A 20,539-nucleotide genomic window follows, 5' to 3' on the forward strand; every position below is an offset into this window, starting at 1 on the left:
GATGCCATCCAGCCATCTCATCCTCGGTCATCCCCTTCTCCTCCTGCCCCCAATCCCTCCCAGAATCAGGGTCTTTTCCAATGAGTCAACTCTTTGCATTAGATGGCCAAAGTACTGGAGTTTCAGCTTTAGCATCATTCCTTCCAAAAGAACACCCAGGGCTGATCTCCTTCAGAATGGACTGGTTGGATCTCCTGGCAGTCCAAGGGACTCTCAAGAGTCTTCTCCAACACCACAGTTCAAAAGCATCAGTTCTTCAATGCTCAGCTTTCTTCACAGTCCAACTCTCACATCCTTACATAACTACTGGGAAAACCATAGCCTTGATTAGATGGACCTTTGTTGGCAAAGTAATGTCTCTGCTTCTTAGTATGCTCTCTATTTTGGTCATAACTTTCCTTCCAAGGAATAAGCGTCTTTTAATTACAGGGCTGCAATCACCATCTGCAGTGATTTTGGAGCCCCCAAAAAGAAAGTCTGACACTGTTTCCACTGTTTCCCCATCTATTTCCCATGAAGTGATGGGACCGGATGCCATGATCTTCATTTTCTGAATGTTGAGCTTTAAGCCAACTTTTTCACTCTCCTTTTCACTTTCATCAAGAGGCTTTTTAGTTCCTCTTCACTTTCTGCCATAAGGGTGGTGTTATCTGCATATCTGAGGTTATTGATATTTCTCCCGGCAATCTTGATTCCAGCTTGTGCTTCTTCCAGTCCAGCGTTTCTCATGATGTTCTCTGCATATAAGTTAAATAAGAAGGGAGACAATATACAGCCTTAACGTACTCCTTTTCCTATTTGGAACCAGTCTGTTGTTCCATGTCCAGTCCTAACTGTTGCTTCCTGACCTGCATATAGGTTTATCAAGAAGCACGTCAGATGGTCTAGTATTCCCATCTCTTCCAGAATTTTCCACAGTTAATTGTGATCCACACAATCAAAGGCTTTGGCATAGTCAATAAAGCAGAAATAGATGTTTTTCTCGAACTCTCTTGCTTTTTCCAAGATCCAGCAGATGTTGGCAATTTGATCTCTGGGTCCTGTGCCTTTTCTAAAACCAACTTGAACATCAGGGAGTTCACGGTTCACATATTGCTGAAGCCTGGCTTGGAGAATTCTGAGTATTACTTTACTAACATGTGAGATGAGTGCAATTGTGCGGTAGTTTGAGCATTCTTTAGCATTGCCTTTCTTTAGGATTGGAATGAAAACTGAACTTTTCCAGTCCTGTGGCCACTGCTGAGTTTTCCAAATTTGCTGGCATACTGAGTGCAGCACTTTCACAGCATCATCTTTCAGGATTTGAAATAGCTCAACTGGAATTCCATCACCTCTACTAGCTTTCTTGGTAGTGATGCTTTCTAAGGTCCACTTGAATTCACATTCCAGGATGTCTGGCTCTAGGTGAGTGATCACACCATCATGATTATCTGGGTTGTAAAGATCTTTTTTGTACAGTTCTTCTGTGTATTCTTGCCACTTCTTCTTAATATCTTCTGCTTCTGTTAGGTCCATACCATTTCTGTCCTTTATCGAGCCCATTTTTACATGAAATGTTCCCTTGGTATCTCTAATTTTTTGAAGAGATCTCTAGTCTTTCCCATTCTGTTCTTTTCCTCTTTTTCTTTGCATTGATCACTGAGGAAGTCTTTCTTATCTCTTCTTGCTATTCTTTGGAACTCTGCATTTATCTTTCCTTTTTCCTTTGCTTTTTGCTTCTCTTCTTTTCACAGCTATTTGTAAGGCCTCCTCAGACAGCCATTTTGCTTTTTTGCCTTTCTTTTTCATGGTGATGGTCTTGATCCCTGTCTCCTGTACAATATCATGAACCTCAGTCCATAATTCATCAGGCACTCTATCTATCAGATCTAGTCCTTTAAATCTATTTCTCACTTCCACTGTTTAATCATAAGGGATTTAATTTAGGTCATACCTGAATGGTCTAGTGGTTTTCCCTACTTTCTTCAATTTAAGTCTGAATTTGGCAATAAGGAGTTCATGATCTGAGCCCCAGTCAGCTCCCAGTCTTGTTTTTGCTGAGTGTATAGAGCTTCTCCATCTTTGGCTGCAAAGAATATAATCAATCTGATTTCAGTTTTGACTGTCTGGTGATGTCCATGTGTAGAGTCTTCTATTGTGTTGTTGGAAGAGGATGTTTGCTATGACCAGTGCATTTTCTTGGCAAAACTCTATTAGTCTTTGTCCTGCTTCATTCCATATTCCAAGGCCAAATTTGCCTGTTACTCCAGGTGTTTCTTGACTTCCTACTTTTGCATTCCAGTCGCCTATAATGAAAAGGACATCTTTTTTGGGTGTTAGTTCTAAAAGGTCTTGTTGGTCTTCATAGAACCATTCAACTTCAGCTTCTTCAGTGTTACTAGTTAGGGCATCAACTTGGATTACTTTGATATTGAATGGTTTGCCCTTAGATGAATTTATTTAGTCATGAGGTTTATTCATTGACACACACACACACAAAAATACTTTGTGAATTTTGACTCTATTTTCTTAGCAGCTCCTTATAAACACAGAGAATGCCTTCCCTAATTTATTCTACCCATTTATAATCTAAGCATTTCAATCTACTTTCTTTATATGTTGACTGCAAATACTACTAAGTGAGGTCGCTCAGTCATCTCTGATCCTTTGTGACCCCATGGACTGTAGCCGACCAGGCTCCTATGTCCATGAGATTTTCCAGGCAATTGTACTGGAATGGATTGCCATTTCCTTCTCCAGGGGATCTTCCCAACCCAGGGATCGAACCCAGGTCTCCTGCATTGTAGACAGAGGCTTTACCATCTGATCCCTGTGTTGGGAAGAACCCCTGGAGAAGGAAGCGGCAATCCACTCTAGTACTATTGCCTGGAAAATCCCATGGACAGAGGAGTCTGGTAGGCTACAGTCCATGGGGTTGCAAAGGGTCAGACATAACTGAGCGACTTCACTTACTATTGTGTAATAGTTATAACAGAAATGCACTGAGCCCTTTTTTTGTGGAAATCAGTTTCATCAATCATCTTACTTAATCTTCAGAAGAGTAGTCAGAGGAGGATATTAATAATACTATGACTACCTCTAAATCTATTTTACAAATGCAGAAATAGAGCTTTAGAAAAATTATGGAACATGTCCAAGGTCAAATGACTAGTAAACAGCAGGGTCAGGATTCAAGCCTACGATTGTCTCATATCAAACTCTGTGCTTTTGTATCATAATTTTCATTATTTCAAACTGCACTTACAATTCCCCTTATTCTTTATCTTCTTTCTCCAACTGTGCACTTTCTTCTTAATATGGATGTGTAAGACTATCCTATCCATCTGGCTATTAAACCAGTCCATCCTAAAGGAAACCAGTCTTGAATACTCATTGGAAGGACTGATGCTGAGGCTGAATTTCCAACACTCTGGTCACCTGATGCAAAAAACTGACTCATTGGAAAAGATCCTGATGCTTGGAAAGTTTGAAGACAGGAGAAGGGATTGACAGAGGATAAGATGGTTGGATGCATCACTGACTCAATGGACATGAGTTTGAGCAAGCTCCAGGAGTTGGTGATGGACAGGAGGCTTGGTGTGCTGTAGTCCATGGGGTTGCAAAGAGCTGGACGCGACTGAGCGACAGGGCTGATGCATGCTGGCAGGCATACAAGAGTCTATAGCATTGAGATATATAATTATGTTTTGTAAGTAGTGAAATGGAATTTTGGAGATTGTGATAGCTGTAACTAGATATATGCTGCTAAGTCGCTTCAGTCGTGTCCAACTCTGTGCGACCCCAGAGATGGCAGCCCACCAGGCTCCACCATCCCTGGGATTCTTCAGGCAAGAACACTGGAGTGGGTTGCCATTTCCTTCTCCAATGCATTAAAGTGAAAAGTGAAAGTGAAGTCGCTCAGTAAGTGTCCGACTCTTCATGACACCAGGGCCTACAGCCTACCAGGCTCCTCCGTCCATGGGATTTTCCAGGTAAGAGTACTGGAGTGGGTTGCCATTGCCTTCTCCAACTAGATATATAGATAACTAGAAATAGCAATACTAAATTGCAGACAGAAAGCACACATTAACTAGCAATGATAGCAATACAGAATAACCATAGCAAACAAGGACAAATGTGAGTTTCAAGATCATGGGTTAGCCAGATATCCCTGTTAGAAAACTGATTAAGCTTCCATATGGTCTAACCAATGAATAAGAAGCAAATTCCTAATGAGTTGACTACTAAACTGAGGTAGTACATGCTAGGAACCTGTCTCAATACAAATGGGAACACAGGAAGGAAGATCTGTGACATGATTTGGAGGCAAGGAAGGAGAGGATAGGGAAAAACAGAATGTCTCCATAATGTATATAAGCTTCTCCTCCCAAGATTATAGCTTCTGAAAATGTTCCTCAAGAAGCAGAGATTCTCCAGTGGGAATGGAAATGAAAATACTTAGTTCCTGACACAATCAGTAAACTCACTGCCGCTGAAGACCAGCTGAATGCATCAGCTGAGAAATGATGCTTTCAGTAGGATTTAATTTGGTGGAAAACTTTTAGGAAGTGTTTAGGATATGGATTGACTCCAGCCTAACAGCCATGATAAAAGTTGGAAGAGAGTTACTTATCCTGCAGTATGAATCAATATTCTTAATATTTTTTTCTTAATCTGATTCAATTACATTAAGAGTAATGATGAAAATGAAAGTCGCTCAGTCATAGCCAACTCTTTGTGACCCCATGGACTATATAGTCCATGGAATTCTCCAGGCCAGAATACTGGAGTGGGTAGATTTTCCCTTCTCCAGGGATCTTCTCAACCCAGGGATCAAACTCAAGTCTCCTTCATTGCAGGAAGATTCTTTATCAGCTGAGTCACAAGGGAAGCCCAATAATAATAATACACTATTATTTACTAAACCATAGTCTATGCCAGAAATAGGATGATGAACACAATTCAAAACATATTGGATACAGTAAAAGCAATGCTCAGACGCAAGTTTATAGCAATACAAGCCTACCTAGAGAAACAAGAAAAACATCAAACAAACAAGCTAACCTTACACCTAAAGCAACTAGAAAAAGAACAACAAAACAAAGTTAGTAGAAGGAAATAAATCATAAAGATCAGACTGGTTATAAATAAAAAAATAAATGGAGACAATAGCAAAGATCAATACAACTTAAAGCTGGTTCTTTGAGAAGATCAAATTGACAAACCATTAGCCAGACCCATCAAGAAGAAAAGGGAGAGAAGAGTTTCATCAATAAAATTAGAAATGAAAAAGGAGATGTTACAATAGACAATACAGAAATATAAAGGATCATAAAAGACTATTACAAGCAACTATATGCCAATAAAATGGACAATCTATAAGAAATGGGTAAATTCTTAGAAAAGTACAACCTTCCAAGACTGAAACAGGAAGAAATGGAAAATATGAACATACCAATCACAGGCAATGAAATCAAATCTGTGATCAAAATTCTTCCAAAAAATAAAAGTTTGAGACCAGATGGCTTCACAGGTGAATTTTAAATGTTTAGAGAAGAGGTAACACCTATACTGCTCAAACTCTTCCAGAAAATTGCAGAGGAAAGAAAACTCCCAAACTCATTCTAGGAGGCCACCATCCTCCTGATACCAAAACCAGACAAAGAAACTATACACAAAAAAAGAAAATCACAGACCATATCACTGATGAAAAAAAGATGCAAAAATACTTAACTAAATTCTAGCAAACAGAACCCAGCAACACATTAAAGGAATTGAGCAAGTGGAGTTTATCCCTGGGATATAAGGGTTCTTTAATATATACAAACCAATCATTGTGTTAAACTATATTAATAAAATAAAAGATAAATATACGATCATCTCAATAGATGCAGAACAAGCTTTTGACAAAATTCAACACCTATTTCTTCAGAAAGCAGGCACCGAAGGAACCTACCTCAACATAATAAAGGCCATCTATGACAAACCCACAGCAAACATTCTCAGTGGTGAAAACCTGGAAGCATTTCCTCCAAGATCAGGAGCAAGACAAGGGTACCCACTCATGCCACTATCATTTAATATAGTTTTGGAAGTCCTGGCTACAGAAATCACAGGAGAAAAAGAAATAAAAGGAATCCAGACTGAAAAGAAGAAATAAAACCCTCATTTGCTAATGACATGATTCTATGCACAGGAAACCCTAAAGATGCCATCAAGAAATTACTAGCCCAAATCAATAAATATAGTAAATCTGCAGGATATAAAATTAATAGACAGAAATCCCTTGCATTCCTATTCATGAACAATGAAAACTCAGAAAGAGACATTAGTGAAACAATCCCATTCACCATTGGAGCAAAAGAATAAAATACCTAGAAATAAACCCACCTAAAGAGAGAAAAGACCTGTATGCAGAAATCTATTTGAGACTGATGAAAGAAATCAAAGATGACACAAACAGATGAAGAGGTATATCATACTCTTGGATTGGAAGAATCACTATTGTGAAAATGACTATACTACTCAAAACAATCTACAGATTAAATGCAATCTGTATCAAAATACCAATGGTATTTTCCACCATTCAAAAAGCACTAGAACAAATAGAAACACAAAAGACCCTGAATAGCCAAAGCGATCTTGAGAAAGAAGAGTGGAGCTGGAAGAATCAACCTTCCTGACCTCAGGCCATACTACAAAGAGACAGTCGTCAAGACAGCATGGTACTGGCATAAAAACAGAAATATAGACCAATCCAATAAAGTAGAGCTACATCCATTCACCTATGGGCACCTTACCTTTGACAAAGGAGGCAAAAATATACAATGGTGAAAAGACAGTCTCTTCAATAAGTGGTACTGGGAAAACTACAGCTACATTCAGAAGACTAAGATCATGGCATATGATCCCATCACGTCATGGCAAATAGATGGGGAAACAATGGAAACAGTGACAGAGTTTATTTTCTTGGGCTCCAAAATCACCACAGATGGTGAGTGAAGCCATGAAATTAAAAGACGGTTGTTCCTTGGAAGAAAAGTTTGGACCAACCTAGACAACTTATTAAAAACCAGAGACACTACTTTGCCAACAAAGGTCCATCCAGTCAAAGCTTTGGTTTTTCCATTAGGCATGTATGGATGTGAGAGTTGGACCATAAAGAAAGCTGAATGCCAAAGAATTGATGCTTTTGAACTGCCATGTTGGAGAAGACTTTTGAGAGTCTTGGACAGCAAAGAGATCTAATCAGTCCATCCTAAAGGAAATCAGTCCTGAATATTCATTGGAAGGACTAATGCTGAAGCTGAAACTCCAATGTTTGGCCACCTGATACGAAGAATTGACTCATTTGAAAAGACCCTGATGCTGGGAAAGAAGGAAGGTGGGAGGAGAAGGGTACAACAGAGGATGAGATGGTTAGATGGCATCACTGACTCATGGACATAAGTTTGAGTAAACTCCAGGGGTTGGTGATAGACAGAAGGCCTGGCATGCTGTGGTTCATAGGGTCACAAAGAGCTGGACATGACTGAGCAACTGAACTGAACATTTAAAAGAATGAAGCTAGAACATTTCCTAACATCATACACAAAAATAAACTCAAAATGGATTATAGACTTAAATGTAAAGCCAGAAACAATAAAGCTCTTAGAGCAAAACATAGGCCAGTGCATACTTTGAAATAAATCACAGCAAGATCCTCTTTGACTCATCTACTGGAGTAGTGGAAATAAAAACAGAAATAAACAAATGAGACCCAATTAAACTTAAATGTCTTTGCACAGCAAATGAAATAATAAATAAGATTAAAAGATAACAGAATGACTCTTTGTGACCTCATGGACTGTAGCCCACCAGGCTCCTCTGTCCATGGGATTTTCCAGGCAAGAATACTGGAGTGGGTTGACATTTCCTTCTCCAGGGGATCTTCCCAACCCAGGGATTGAACCCAGGTCTCCCACACTGTAGTCAGATGCTTTGCCGTCTGAGCCACCAGGGAAGTTCCATAACAGAATAGGAGAACATAATTGCAAGTGAGACAAAGGATATAGCAGCTTATATGGTTCAATATTAATTAGAAAAACAAACAGCCCAGTCAAAAAATGGGCAGAAGACCTAAACAGACTTTTCCCCAAAGAACATGTACATGTGGTCAACAAACACATGAAAAGATACTGAATATTACTAATTGTTAGAAAATGAAAACTACAATGATGCATCAACTCACACCAGTCAGAATGGCCGTCATCAAAAAATCTACAAACAATAAATGCTGGAGAGAGTGTGGAGAAAAGGAAACTCTGCTACACTATTGGTGGAAATGTAAATTGATATAGCTATCATGGAGAAGAGTATGCAGATTCCTTAAAAAACTAGGAATAGATACCATATGATCAGCAATCCCACTACTAGGCATATACTCTAAAAAAAACACAATTCTAAAAGACACATGTACCCCAATGTTCACTGCAGCACTATTTACAATAGCTAGGACATGGAAGCAAACTCGATGACTACTGACAGATGAATGGATAAGGACGTATGGTAATATATATATTGCTCAAGCATGAAAAGGAACAAATCTGAGTCTGTTATAGTGAGTTGCATGAACCTAGAGCCTGTTAAACCCAGTAAAGTAAGTCAGAAACAGAATAACAAATATTGTGCATTAATACATAAACACAGAATCTAGAAAAATGGTATCAATGAACCTATTTGCAAGGAGAGGTTAGAGATGCATATGGAGAGAATGGGCTCGTGGATTCAGTGGGGGGAGGAGAGGGTGAGACAAATGGAAAAAGTAGTGTAGACATATAAACACTATCAAGGGTACAATAGAGAGCTGGTGGGAAGTTGCTGCATAACACAGGGAACCCAGCCTGGCCCTCTGTGATGACCTAGAGGGGTGGGTGAGGGGAGAGGAAGGAGGCTTAAGAGGGAAGAGATACATGGAAAACTATGGCTGATTCCTATTGTTCTACAGCAGAAACCCACACAACACTGTAAGGCAATCTTCCTCCAATTAAAAAATAAATTTAAACAAAAATAAAGGTTTTAACTTTTAGTTAAATTATATTGCTCAAAGGAAACCTATTTTCTCCATTTTAGGATGTTACCAAGTCACATAACAAAATACTCACTAAGCGTCACCACCTACAACCAGGCAAGAAAACATGAGGGGTTCATGCAAAGTTCTCATTGTAAAAGGAAAGGTCTCCAAATACCAATAATTACTTAATCATCTCACTTTCAGGGGAATTTTCTTCTCCCTGTCATATTTCTAGTCAGCTCCGTTGCTGGGCTATATAGTGACTACTTTCCATTTTCTCAAGTGAGAAATTTACTTAAGATTTGCTCCTTGAGTTCAGCTCTTTCTTTTCAATACTATTTTCCTAAAGATTTTATCTATCTTATGGATTTAATATCACATTTCTATGTAGACAGTTTCAAAATTTTTTTTATCTCTAACCATTTCAAGATTATATTGTATACTCAACACAGCACTTAAAAATATTTACATAACTGCTTAATAAAACTAGTTGATTTAACTGAATTTTTAGCATGCATAAACACACATACAATGAAAAAACTTTTTTACTCTGAGAAACTATCTTGTTGAAACTGATTTTCTGTGTGGCAAAATCCACAAGTAATATAGATATATTTCAATATCCCAGTTTTTGTCAAATTGGGGAGCTTCAAGAAAATTAATAAATAATTTTATATGTAAGATTTCATGTGGAAATATATATAATCTATTCCATTCTATGTGTTATATGTATTTTTATGTGTACACACATCCTATTATATTCATATAGATATATTCTATTATATATTAAGCTATAATATCTCACAGGATATATCATTACATAAGATGTGTTATACCTAAAACACATATAATATTAAGTGCAATATTTTCATTTATTCTAAGATGTTAAACTTGTATTTATAGAAATTTAAGTGATATAAAGTAGATTATATATGCACACATAATAAAGATTGAATGGATATTTATGTAACAGAGTGCTCTGGGTAGTTTCCCTACAGTGAAAGTGACTTCCTGTTGCTTCAGAATATTAGAAATCAAAATGTGTAGAACTTGCATAGAGATTTATCAATCGTAAAATTGATTTTGTGAACTTTAGCTCATTTTCTGCCTTGAGAGACTGTAAACTGAGATCACAGTACTGATGGAAAAGACAGAGAGGTCTGTGTAGTGAGAGCTGTCAGAGTCCTGCAGTCATCTCCGATCCTCCTCCTTCCCTTTGCCCAAAGCTCAAAGTGAGGACTGAAAGAAGCTCTTTCTGCCCCTTTCCTGTCTGCCTGCTTCTGTTCCTCTCTGGCCTTAAAAGAACTTCATTCTCCCAAATCATCCCACCCTCTCCCTCTCCCTCTGAGTCCAAAAGTCCGTTATACCCATCTGTGTTTGGGAATGCATGTAAGAATTAAAGATTTTAAAATTTAAAAAAAATAAAAAAATAAAAAATAAAAAAAAATAAAGAAATGCTATAAAAAAAAAAAAGAACTTCATTATAGGAATGAGATCACTAGATAATTTAACCTAACTCCTAACTTATTCTCCATTGAATACACACAGTGCCTTGCTAACCTGTTGATTCTTTTCCCAGATTGAAAGAAATAAGAATGAAGGATTAAGTAGTAAGAAAATGACTAGCTCTCTACTCCCAGTAGCCTCATTAGCAATCCTGCAGGCAGATCACGTGGGCAAGATAGCATCTGAAGAAAGATCAGCAGGAGTCAGCCAGTCTGCATGCAAGGGGAAATGACACGGAACCCAATCTCCTGCCTGGATGATTCACTGAGACTCCAAAAGCAGTCATAGCCAAGCAGACTCTTCCGAGTTGATCTGGAGCACAAATCCACCTTCTCCCCAGGTTGCTAGAACTCTGAGAAAGCAATTTCTCCTTTCTCTGAGAAAGCAACCATTCACCTACCTTGTGCGTATTGACTGGTTGATCAGTGGGCAGCCAAACTTGAGTTCAGTCACAAGAAGACAGGAGGCTGATGGGCTAAGTGTGTGGCTCTCCCTCTCCCATCAGCTAGGTGGACTCACCAGAGTTAAAGAGTGTGGAACTCTCTGCAAAGGGAGCAAACCTGGGGATCTGCCTGAAGTGGCGAGCTGATTCAAAAGACTTCTGTGATCTCCACTGCATGAAGCCAGGGACAAAAGTTGTATTAAATAACTCACCGTACAAGACAGTGGGCTTCCCAGATGGCTCAAGTGGTAAAGAATCTGCCTGTCAATGCAGGAAACACAGAGACACGGGTCAACCAAATAAAAACCCACTCCAGTATTCTTGCCTCAAAAATACCATGGGACAGAGGAGCCTGGCAGGTTACAGTTCATTGGGTCACAAAGAATCAGACAAAACTGAGCATACGTTCACAAGACGTTACCTTTCAAGGCAGTTACAGAAGGAAGGACAGGCAAAAGATTGCGTTTAGACACCAAATCACTGACGGTGACCGTAAATCCACCTCTGATACTCATTCTCCCTTCCTTCCCGATCCTCTGAGAGGAGCAGAAAAAGCAGTTAGTGAATAGAAGAGGATGCAGAGTAAGAAAGGGGGAATAAACTATCGTGAGAACTCCTTCCCCCACTGCAGAAGTATAGCTTGATAAGATGCAAGTTGTGTTGTCAAGCGTGAGAGTTTGAAATTTCGATATGAAGACAAGACTGCAAATTTTCATATCTAAAAATGAGGCTACTTGTTAATAACTAGGAATCCGACTGAGATTTCTTCCAGAGAGCATGGAAAAATACTACTACACAGATTGTTTTAAAGCTTTGTTATTAAAAATATTAAAGCTCTTTTGTAATTTCACCCTACTACTACTACTACTGCTAAGTCGCTTCAGTCGGATCCGACTCTGTGCAACCCCATAGACGGCTGCCCACCAGGCGCCGCCTACTCAGTCCAAATTGTTCAATATACATTTATCAAAGGATTTTCATTCCACATGTCTTCAAATGTTTATTGTTCAAAGAAAAGCTCTACTAATAAACTATAAAGTTATTTTTAGTAATAAAGAGCATCCATTTAAAATTTTCCTGTATAATGTCGCTAAATGTTATCGTGTTAAAAATACATCTTAATAAAAATACCAGTGTAATCAAGTATATATCAATTTTAGGGGCATATAAAGTATAAAATACAAAATAAGGTATAAAATGCAAAGTGTGTATGTGTATGTTTGTGTTAAAATACACCATATCATACCTGAGTTGACTCTAAGGAAACTTGATTTTCTTTATGATTGTTCTTTGAAAAATTGTGAAACTAATTAAAAACAAACTAAAGATTTTAAAATTACTTAGGATCCTTACTGATGATCTTGTAAATGAATGTTTTTTTTCTCTCTTTTCCTTACATGTGATGTGCTTACTCGCTCAGTCATGTCCGACTCTTTGCAACCCTGTGGACTGTAGCCCTCTCCAGGATCTTCTGTCTATGGGAATTCTCCAGGCAAGAATACTGGATGGGTAGTCTTTCCCTTCTCCAGGGGATTATCCAAACCCAGGGATTGGACCCCAGGTCTCCCATGCTGCAGGCAGATTCTTTACTGTCTGAGCCACCACAAAACAAATTTGCCTTACTATATAAATCAATATCAAGAAAAACAAAAACAAAAATTGTTATTTGTACTTTACCATTTCTTTTAGTCAAATTTAGATCTGTAACAGGGAATAAGTGTAATATGTTTTCATCTCATAAAAAATGTATTTGATTCTTTGACTGAATGCTTTTCACTTTATGCTCATTATATTCAGATAATGCCCACTTGTTTACAAAATTTTAAGTTAAAGAGTTAAGATAGTATTACTTCTTTTTTTTAATGTGATTCTCTGATCAGTTCAGTTCAGCTCAGTCGCTCAGTCATATCCAACTCTTTGTGACCCCATGAACTGCAGCACACCAGGCCTCCCTGTCCATTACCAACTCCCGGAGTTCACTCAAACTCACGTCCATCGAGTCGGTGATATCATCCAGCCATCTCATCCTCTGTCGTCCCCTTCTCCTCCTGCCCCCAATCCCTCCCAGCATCAGAGTCTTTTCCAATGAGTCAACTCTTCGCATGAGGTGGCCAAAGTACTGGAGCTTCAGCTTCAGCATCAGTCCTTCCAAAGAAATCCCAGGACTGATCTCCTTCAGAATGGACTGGTTGGATCTCCTTGCAGTCTAAGGGACTCTCAAGAGTCTTCTCCAACACCACAGTTCAAAAGTATCAATTCTTTGGAGCTCAGCTTTCTTCACAGTCCAACTCTCACATCCACACACAACCACTGGAAAAACCATAGCCTTGACTAGACAGACCTTTGTTGGCAAAGTAATGTCTCTGCTTTTCAATATGCTATCTAGGTTGGTCATAACTTTCCTTCCAAGGAGTAAAAGTCTTTTAATTTCATGGCTGCAGTCACCATCTGCAGTGATTTTTGAGCCCCCAAAAATAAAGTCTGACACTGTTTCCACTGTTTCCCCATCTATTTCCCATGAAGTGATGGGACCGGATGCCATGATCTTCGTTTTCTGAATGTTGACCTTTAAGCCAACTTTTTCACTCTCCACTTTCACTTTCTTTGAAAGGCTTTTCTCTGATACAACACAATAAAAAAAGCAAATAGTGGTAAAGAAGCCAAATAGATGGAGGAAAAATAAAACATAACGCTTTGTGCAAAACAACAAAACTCACAAACATAAATAATATTTAATGCTTATTTTTAAATAAATACACAGAAAAGCAAGTCAATAATATTAGACAAAGAATAGCATGTTTTAAAATGTAACTCACATTTTCTATAGGAAACAGGGTCAATAAGGATACTTTATATTTTTAGCAATCCAAATTAAATTATAGGCAATAGTCACATACTTTTTCTTCAGCAGACTTAAGAACAAAATCGATAGAGTTACTGACATGCAATAGAATTGTCTGGTTTTATCTATATTATTTTTTCAAAATATTCTATAAGTACTAGAAAAAAGAATGATTTAGAGTTATTAACTGGTTGCCAGCCAGCTTGCAATAAAAAGCCATTACTTTAGTAGTGGTAGTTCCTGGCCTGCTGTGGCAGTACAATTGATAAAACTTTTAATGGTGTTGAACAGGGCAAGGGTATTGTCAGAAGACAATGCTCAGGAAGCTACAGTATCTTAGACTTTTGAGATGTTGGGGATGAGTATTAAGAACCATAGAAAAGAATAACTGAGTCATGTTTCTGTACAGCAGTAATTAACACAATGTTGAAATTCAACTATACTTTAATTAAAAATAAATTTTCAAAAAGAGTAACTGCTTTGGGGGAAATAAATACAATGAATAAAGGAAATAATATTTTAGGAAAATTCATCATCAGCTTAAACTGATATAACCAAAGAACTCCATGGTAGCATATAAGGAAAACTTATTCTTCTATAGTTGGAAAACAGAAAAAGGTAAGAATTTGACTTAATATTTTATTATAAGGATACGATAGCTCCAAATAACCTTGCATATACAACCCCAGCAAGTACTCTGTTGAACTCTGAAACTCAGGGTAGAGACTTTAAAACCTGGTACATTAAGTATCATAATTGCCATCTTTACAGTGAGAAAATATAGAGAATGCAATAAAAAAATTGAGTTTGGGGGCTTCCCTCATGGCTCAGTGGCAAAGAGTCCCCCTGCCAATGCAGGGAACACCGGTTCAATCCCTGATCCAGGGGCATCCCCCATGCTGTGGGGCAACAAAGCCTGTGCACCACACCTATGGAGCCTGTGCTCTAGAGCCTGCGGTCCGCAACTACTGAGTCCACACGCTGCAACTACTGAAGCCCACATGCCCTAGAGCCCTTTGCTTCTCAACAAGAAAAACCACTGCAATGAGAAGCCCATACTCTGCTACTGGAGAGTGGCCTCTGCTCTCTGCAACTAGAGGCAAAGTCCATGTATGTAGCAACAAAGACTCAGAATGGGAAAAAAAAATAAAATAAAAAATAAAGAAACTGAGCTTGGCCCAGGTCTGGTTCACAGTGGTGCCACTGGATTCATAGAACCACCACACGACAGCTTCCATGGACTTTAAATATGTAATTTGAATGGATACTTGATATTGACCCCATATTGATTTCTTGGTCTTTGTGCTAAGAGCTATCAGTAAGGAAGATCAAGTAGAAATCTGAAATTCCCTCTCCCTACTATCTTCCGCCTTAGCCAAGACAGTAAACCAAAACAATATCATAGACATCAGCAAGAAGGAAGCCTGGGAATTCCCACCCAGCCCTCATTCCCCCACAGAAGTAACAATTTAACAGCAACCCACCAATAAAAACCTAAAAATATTTAGTAGAAGGCAAGGATGCCCACCCTTTCCACTTCTCTTCAACATAGTACTAGTATCCTAGGCAGAGAAATGGTGCAAAGAGAAAGAGAAGAAGAAAAGAAAAAACAAAAGGAGAGAAAGAAAGAAAAGATATCCAAATCAGGAAGGAAGAAATAAAATAACTTGCTTGTACATGACATGATGTTATATGTACAAAACCTGAAAAACTCCACCAAAATTTGTTATAAATAATAAATAAATCCAGTAAAGTTGCAGAATACAGAAGTAACATACAAAATCAGTGTCTTTTCTATACATAATAACAAATTATACAAAAAAAATTGAGAAAGCATTTACAAGAAGAAAAATAATAAAATACTTAGGAATAAACTTAAAGATATGTACTAAAAATTATAAAACAGTAATGACATTAAAGAAAGCACAAATAAATGGAGACATTTTTTGTTCACAAAAAGGAAAAATTAACATAGTTAAAATGTACATATTATCAACTCCAATTCAACAGCATATTAAAAGAATTATACACTATGACCAAGTGGAATTTATCCCTGGGAAGCAAGGATAGTTCAATATATGCAATCAATAAATGTGATGCACCGCATTCTCAGAATGAAAGATAAAGATCATATGATCACCTCAATATATACAGAAAAAAATCTGACAAAATATACCAGTCTTTCTTTTCAACAAATTGAGTATAGAAGGAACAACATGCCTCATCATGATAAAGGCTGTTATGACAAAGCCATTGCTACCATCCTACTCAATGGTGAAAGATTAAAAGCTTTTTTTCTGAGATCAGGAAAAAGACAAGGATACCTCTCTCATCACTATTATTCCATATGATACTGAAATCCTAGTTAGACCAATTAGTTAAAACAAAGAAGTAAAAGGCATCCAAATCATAAAGGACACAGTAAATTGTTTTATTATTTTTAGGTGAAATTATCTTATATGCAGAAAAATTTTTTAAAAAGCTGTTGGAACTAATTTAAAAATTCAATAAAGCTTCAAGATATAAAATCAATGTACAGAAATCAGTGGCATTTCTATATACTAATAGAACACCTGAAAAACAAACTATCCCACCACAATAATATCAAAAACATTAAATAATTAAAAATTTATATAGCCAAGGAACTGAAAGATCTGCACAATGAAAACTTCAGAACTTTTATGATGAAAATTGAAGAAGATACAAAGGGAAAGATATCCCATGTTCATGGACTGGAGCAGTTAATATTATAAATATGTCATACTATACAAAGTCATATATAGAATCGATGTGACCCCTATCAAAACTCCAGTGGTATTGTTCACAGAAATAAAGAAATCCTAAAATTTGAACTGAACAGAAACTTTGTATGGGACCACAAAAGACTGAATTACCAAAACAATTCTGAGACAAAAGAACAAAGGTAGAGGCCTTACAGGATCTAATTTTAAGCTTTACTACAAGGATATAGTAATTTAAACACTATGGCATCAGCATAAAAAGAGAGACATACCAATGGAGCAGAAAAGAGAGCTCAGAAATAAATGCTGTCACATATAGTCAACATATATTTCACAAGGACTTCAGGAAAATTCAACAGGGAAAGAATAGTCTCTTCTATAAATAGTGCTTGAAAAACCAGATAACCACATACTGAAACCGAACTCATATCTTAGAGCACACTACAAAAATTACCTTGAAATGGATTAAAGACTTAAACACAAGATCTTCTATTGCAAAACTCCTAGAAAAATAGGCAGGAAAGAAGTTCCTTGAAACTGGTCTTGGTAATGATTTTTTGGACACAATACCAAAAGTACAAATAAAGGTAAAAATCAACCATCAGAATTACGTTAAGCTTAAAAGCTTCAGAGAAGGCAATGGCACCCCACTCCAGTACTCTTGCCTGGAAAATCCCATGGATGGAGGAGCCTGGTAGGCTGCAATCCATGGGGTCACTAAGGATCGGACATGACTGAGTGACTTCCCTTTCACTTTCATGCATTGGAGAAGGAAATGGCAACCCACTCCAGTGTTCTTGCCTGAAGAATCCCAGGGATGGGGGAGCCTGGTGGGCTTCCATCTGTGGGGTCGCACAGAGTCGGACACAACTGAAGCAAGGTAGCAGCAGCAGCAGCACAGCAAAATAAAAATAGACAAATGAAAATGTAGCCTATATAACAGGAGAAAAATTTTCAACCATATATCAGATAAGGGGTTACTATCCAAAATATATAAGGAACTCACACAATTCAATAGCAAAGAAACAAATAACACAATGTTTTAAATCTGAAAACAACCTAAGTAGATATTTCTTAAAATAATACATTAAAATGACCAAGTCCTTGAAAAGATGTTCAACATCACTAACCATCAAGGAAATGAAACTAAAACCATAATGAGATATCACCTCACATCTGTTAGAACGGCTGTTATCAAAAAGAAAAGATGTGGTGAAAATTGAATCCTTGTGTACTGTTGGTGGACATGTAAATTGGTAGAGCCTTTAAGAAACAGTATGGGAGCTTCCCTGGAAAAGGAAATGGCAACCCGCTCCAGTATTCTTGCCTGGAGAATCCCACGACAGAGGAGCCTGGCAGGCCATGGTCCACAGGGTCGCAAAGAGTAGGACAAGACTGAAGTGACTAAACACGCACGCATGCATGGATCATCCCTCAAAAAATTGAAACAGAACTACCATACAATCCAGGAATCTCATTTCTGTGCTGTCTTCTAAAAAAACAGGAAAACAGGATATTGAAGAGACAGCTGCATTTCCTTGTTTATTGAATTATTATTCACAATAGCTAAAATATGGAAACAATCTGTTTATCCATGGATGAATGGAGGTGGAAAATACCATGTATACACAAACAATGGGATTTTATTAAGTTTGAAAGGGAAGGAAATTCTGACATTTGCGACAACACAAATGAACCTGAAAGACATTATGCTAAGTGGAAGAGATCAAATTGCCAACATCCACTGGATCATCGAAAAGACAAGAGAGTTCCAGAAAAACATTTATTTCTGCTTTATTGACTATGCCAAAGCCTTTGACTGTGTGGATCACAATCAACTGTGGAAAATTCTGAAAGAGATAGGAATACCAGACCACTTGACCTGCCTCTTAAGAAACCTGTATGCAGGTGAGGAAGCAACAGTTAGAACTGGACATGGAACAACAGACTGGTTCCAAATAGGAAAAGGAGTACATCGAGGCTGTATATTGTCACCCTGCTTATTTAACTTCTATGCAGAGTACATCATGAAAAACAGCATGCTGGAAGAAGCACAAGCTGGAATCAAGATAGCCGAGAGAAATACCAATAACCTCAGATATACAGATGACACCACCCTTATGGCAGAAAGTGAAAACGAACTAAAAAGCCTCTTGATGAAAGTGAAAGAGGAGAGTGAAAAAGTTGGCTTAAAGCTCAACATTCAGAAAACGAAGATCATGGCATCTGGTCCCATCACTTCATGGGAAATAGATGGTGAAATGGTGGAAATAGTGTTAGACTTTATTTTGGGGGGCTCCAAAATCACTGCAGATGGTGACTGCAGCCATGAAATTAAAAAACACTTACTCCTTGGAAGGAAAGTTATGACCAAACTAGATAGCATATTAAAAAACAGAGATATTAATTTTCCAACAAAGGTCTATCTAGTCAAGGCTATGGTTTTTCCAGTGGTCATGTATGGATGTGAAAGTTGGACTGTGAAGAAAGCTGAGCACTGAAGGACTGATGCTTTTGAACTGTGGTGTTGGAGAAGACTCTTGAGAGTCCCTTGGACTACAAGGAGATCTAACCAGTCCATCCTAGAGGAGATCAGTCCTGGGTGTTCATTGGAAGGACTGACGCTGAGACTGAAACTCCAATACTTTGGCCACCTGATGTGAAGAGTTGACTAACTGGAAAAGACCCTGATGCTGGGAGGGATTGGGGGCAGGAGGAGAGTAGAAGGGGACAACAGAGGATGAGATGGCTGGACGGCATCACCAACTTGATGCACATGAGTTTGGGTGAATTCCAGGAGTTGGTGATAGGCATGGAGGCCTGGCGTGCTGCAATTCATGGGGTCGCAAAGAGTCGGACATGACTGAGGGACTGAACTGAACTGAACTGAACTGAACTGAAGTAAAATAAGCCAAACAAAGACAGATAGGATCTCACATATATATTTTATCTAAAATAGTCAAACTCATAGAAGACAGTAGAATGTTGGTGACAAGGTATAAAGTGAAAGTAAAAGTTGCTTAATCATGTCCGACTCTTTGCGATCCCATGGAGTATACAGTCCATGGAATTCTTCAGGCCAGAACACTGAAGTGAGTAGCCTTTTCCTTCTCCAGGAGATCTTCCCAGCCCAGGGATCAAACCCAAGTCTCCTGCATTGCAGGCAGATTCTTTACTAGCTGAGCCACAAGGGAAGCCACAAGGTGTGAGGGCTAGGGAAAATGGACAGATATTGATCAAAGGGTACAAAGTTTGCTGTATGCAAGATGAGTAACTCTTAAAAGATCTAGTATACAACACAGTAATATAATTATGTGTGGATGTGAGAGTTGGACTGTGAAGAAAGCTGAGCACCGAAGAACTGATGCTTTTGAACTGTGGTGTTGGAAAAGACTCTTGAGAGTCCTTTGGACTGTAAGGAGGTCCAACCAGTCCATTCTAAAGGAGATCAGTCCTGGGTGTTCACTGGAAGGACTGATGCTAAAGCTGAAACTCCAATACTTTGGCCACCTGATGCGAAGAGTTGACTCACTGGAAAATACCCTGGTGCTGGGAGGGATTGGGGGCATGAGGAGAATGGGGTGCCAGAGGATGAGATAGCTGGATGGCATCACTGACTCGATGGACATGAGTTTGAGTGAACTCCAGGAGATGGTGGTGGATGGGGGGCCTGGCATGCTGCAATTCATGGGGTCGCAAAGAGTCAGACACGACTGAGCAACTGAACTGAACTGAACTGAATATAATCAACAATACGAATCTGCCTGCCAGTGCAGGAGACACAGGATATGCAGGTTAGATTCCTGTCAGGAACATCCCTGGAATAGGAAATGGCAACCCACTCCAGTATTCTTGCTGGGAAAACTCCATGGCCAGAGGAGCTGGTTGGGCTGAAATCAATGGAGTCACAACGAGTAAGAGATAACTGAGCAAATGAGCACATATGCACACACACACACACACACACACACACACAA

The 20,539-nt window shown here is 38.5% G+C and overlaps 1 protein-coding gene across 1 annotated transcript in view; it reads right to left on the bottom strand.

Moving 5' to 3' along the window:
* Positions 1-20,539, bottom strand: part of CNBD1 (cyclic nucleotide binding domain containing 1) — a 494,615-nt gene that overhangs the window by 187,593 nt on the left and 286,483 nt on the right. The window contains exon 7 of the mRNA XM_027973294.2: positions 4,276-4,287. Within this exon, the coding sequence (XP_027829095.2) occupies positions 4,276-4,287 (12 nt within the window). The remainder of the gene's footprint in view (positions 1-4,275; positions 4,288-20,539) is intronic.

This window comes from Ovis aries, chromosome 9 (genome assembly GCF_016772045.2).
Source record: "Ovis aries strain OAR_USU_Benz2616 breed Rambouillet chromosome 9, ARS-UI_Ramb_v3.0, whole genome shotgun sequence".
Lineage (NCBI taxonomy): Eukaryota > Metazoa > Chordata > Mammalia > Artiodactyla > Bovidae > Ovis > Ovis aries.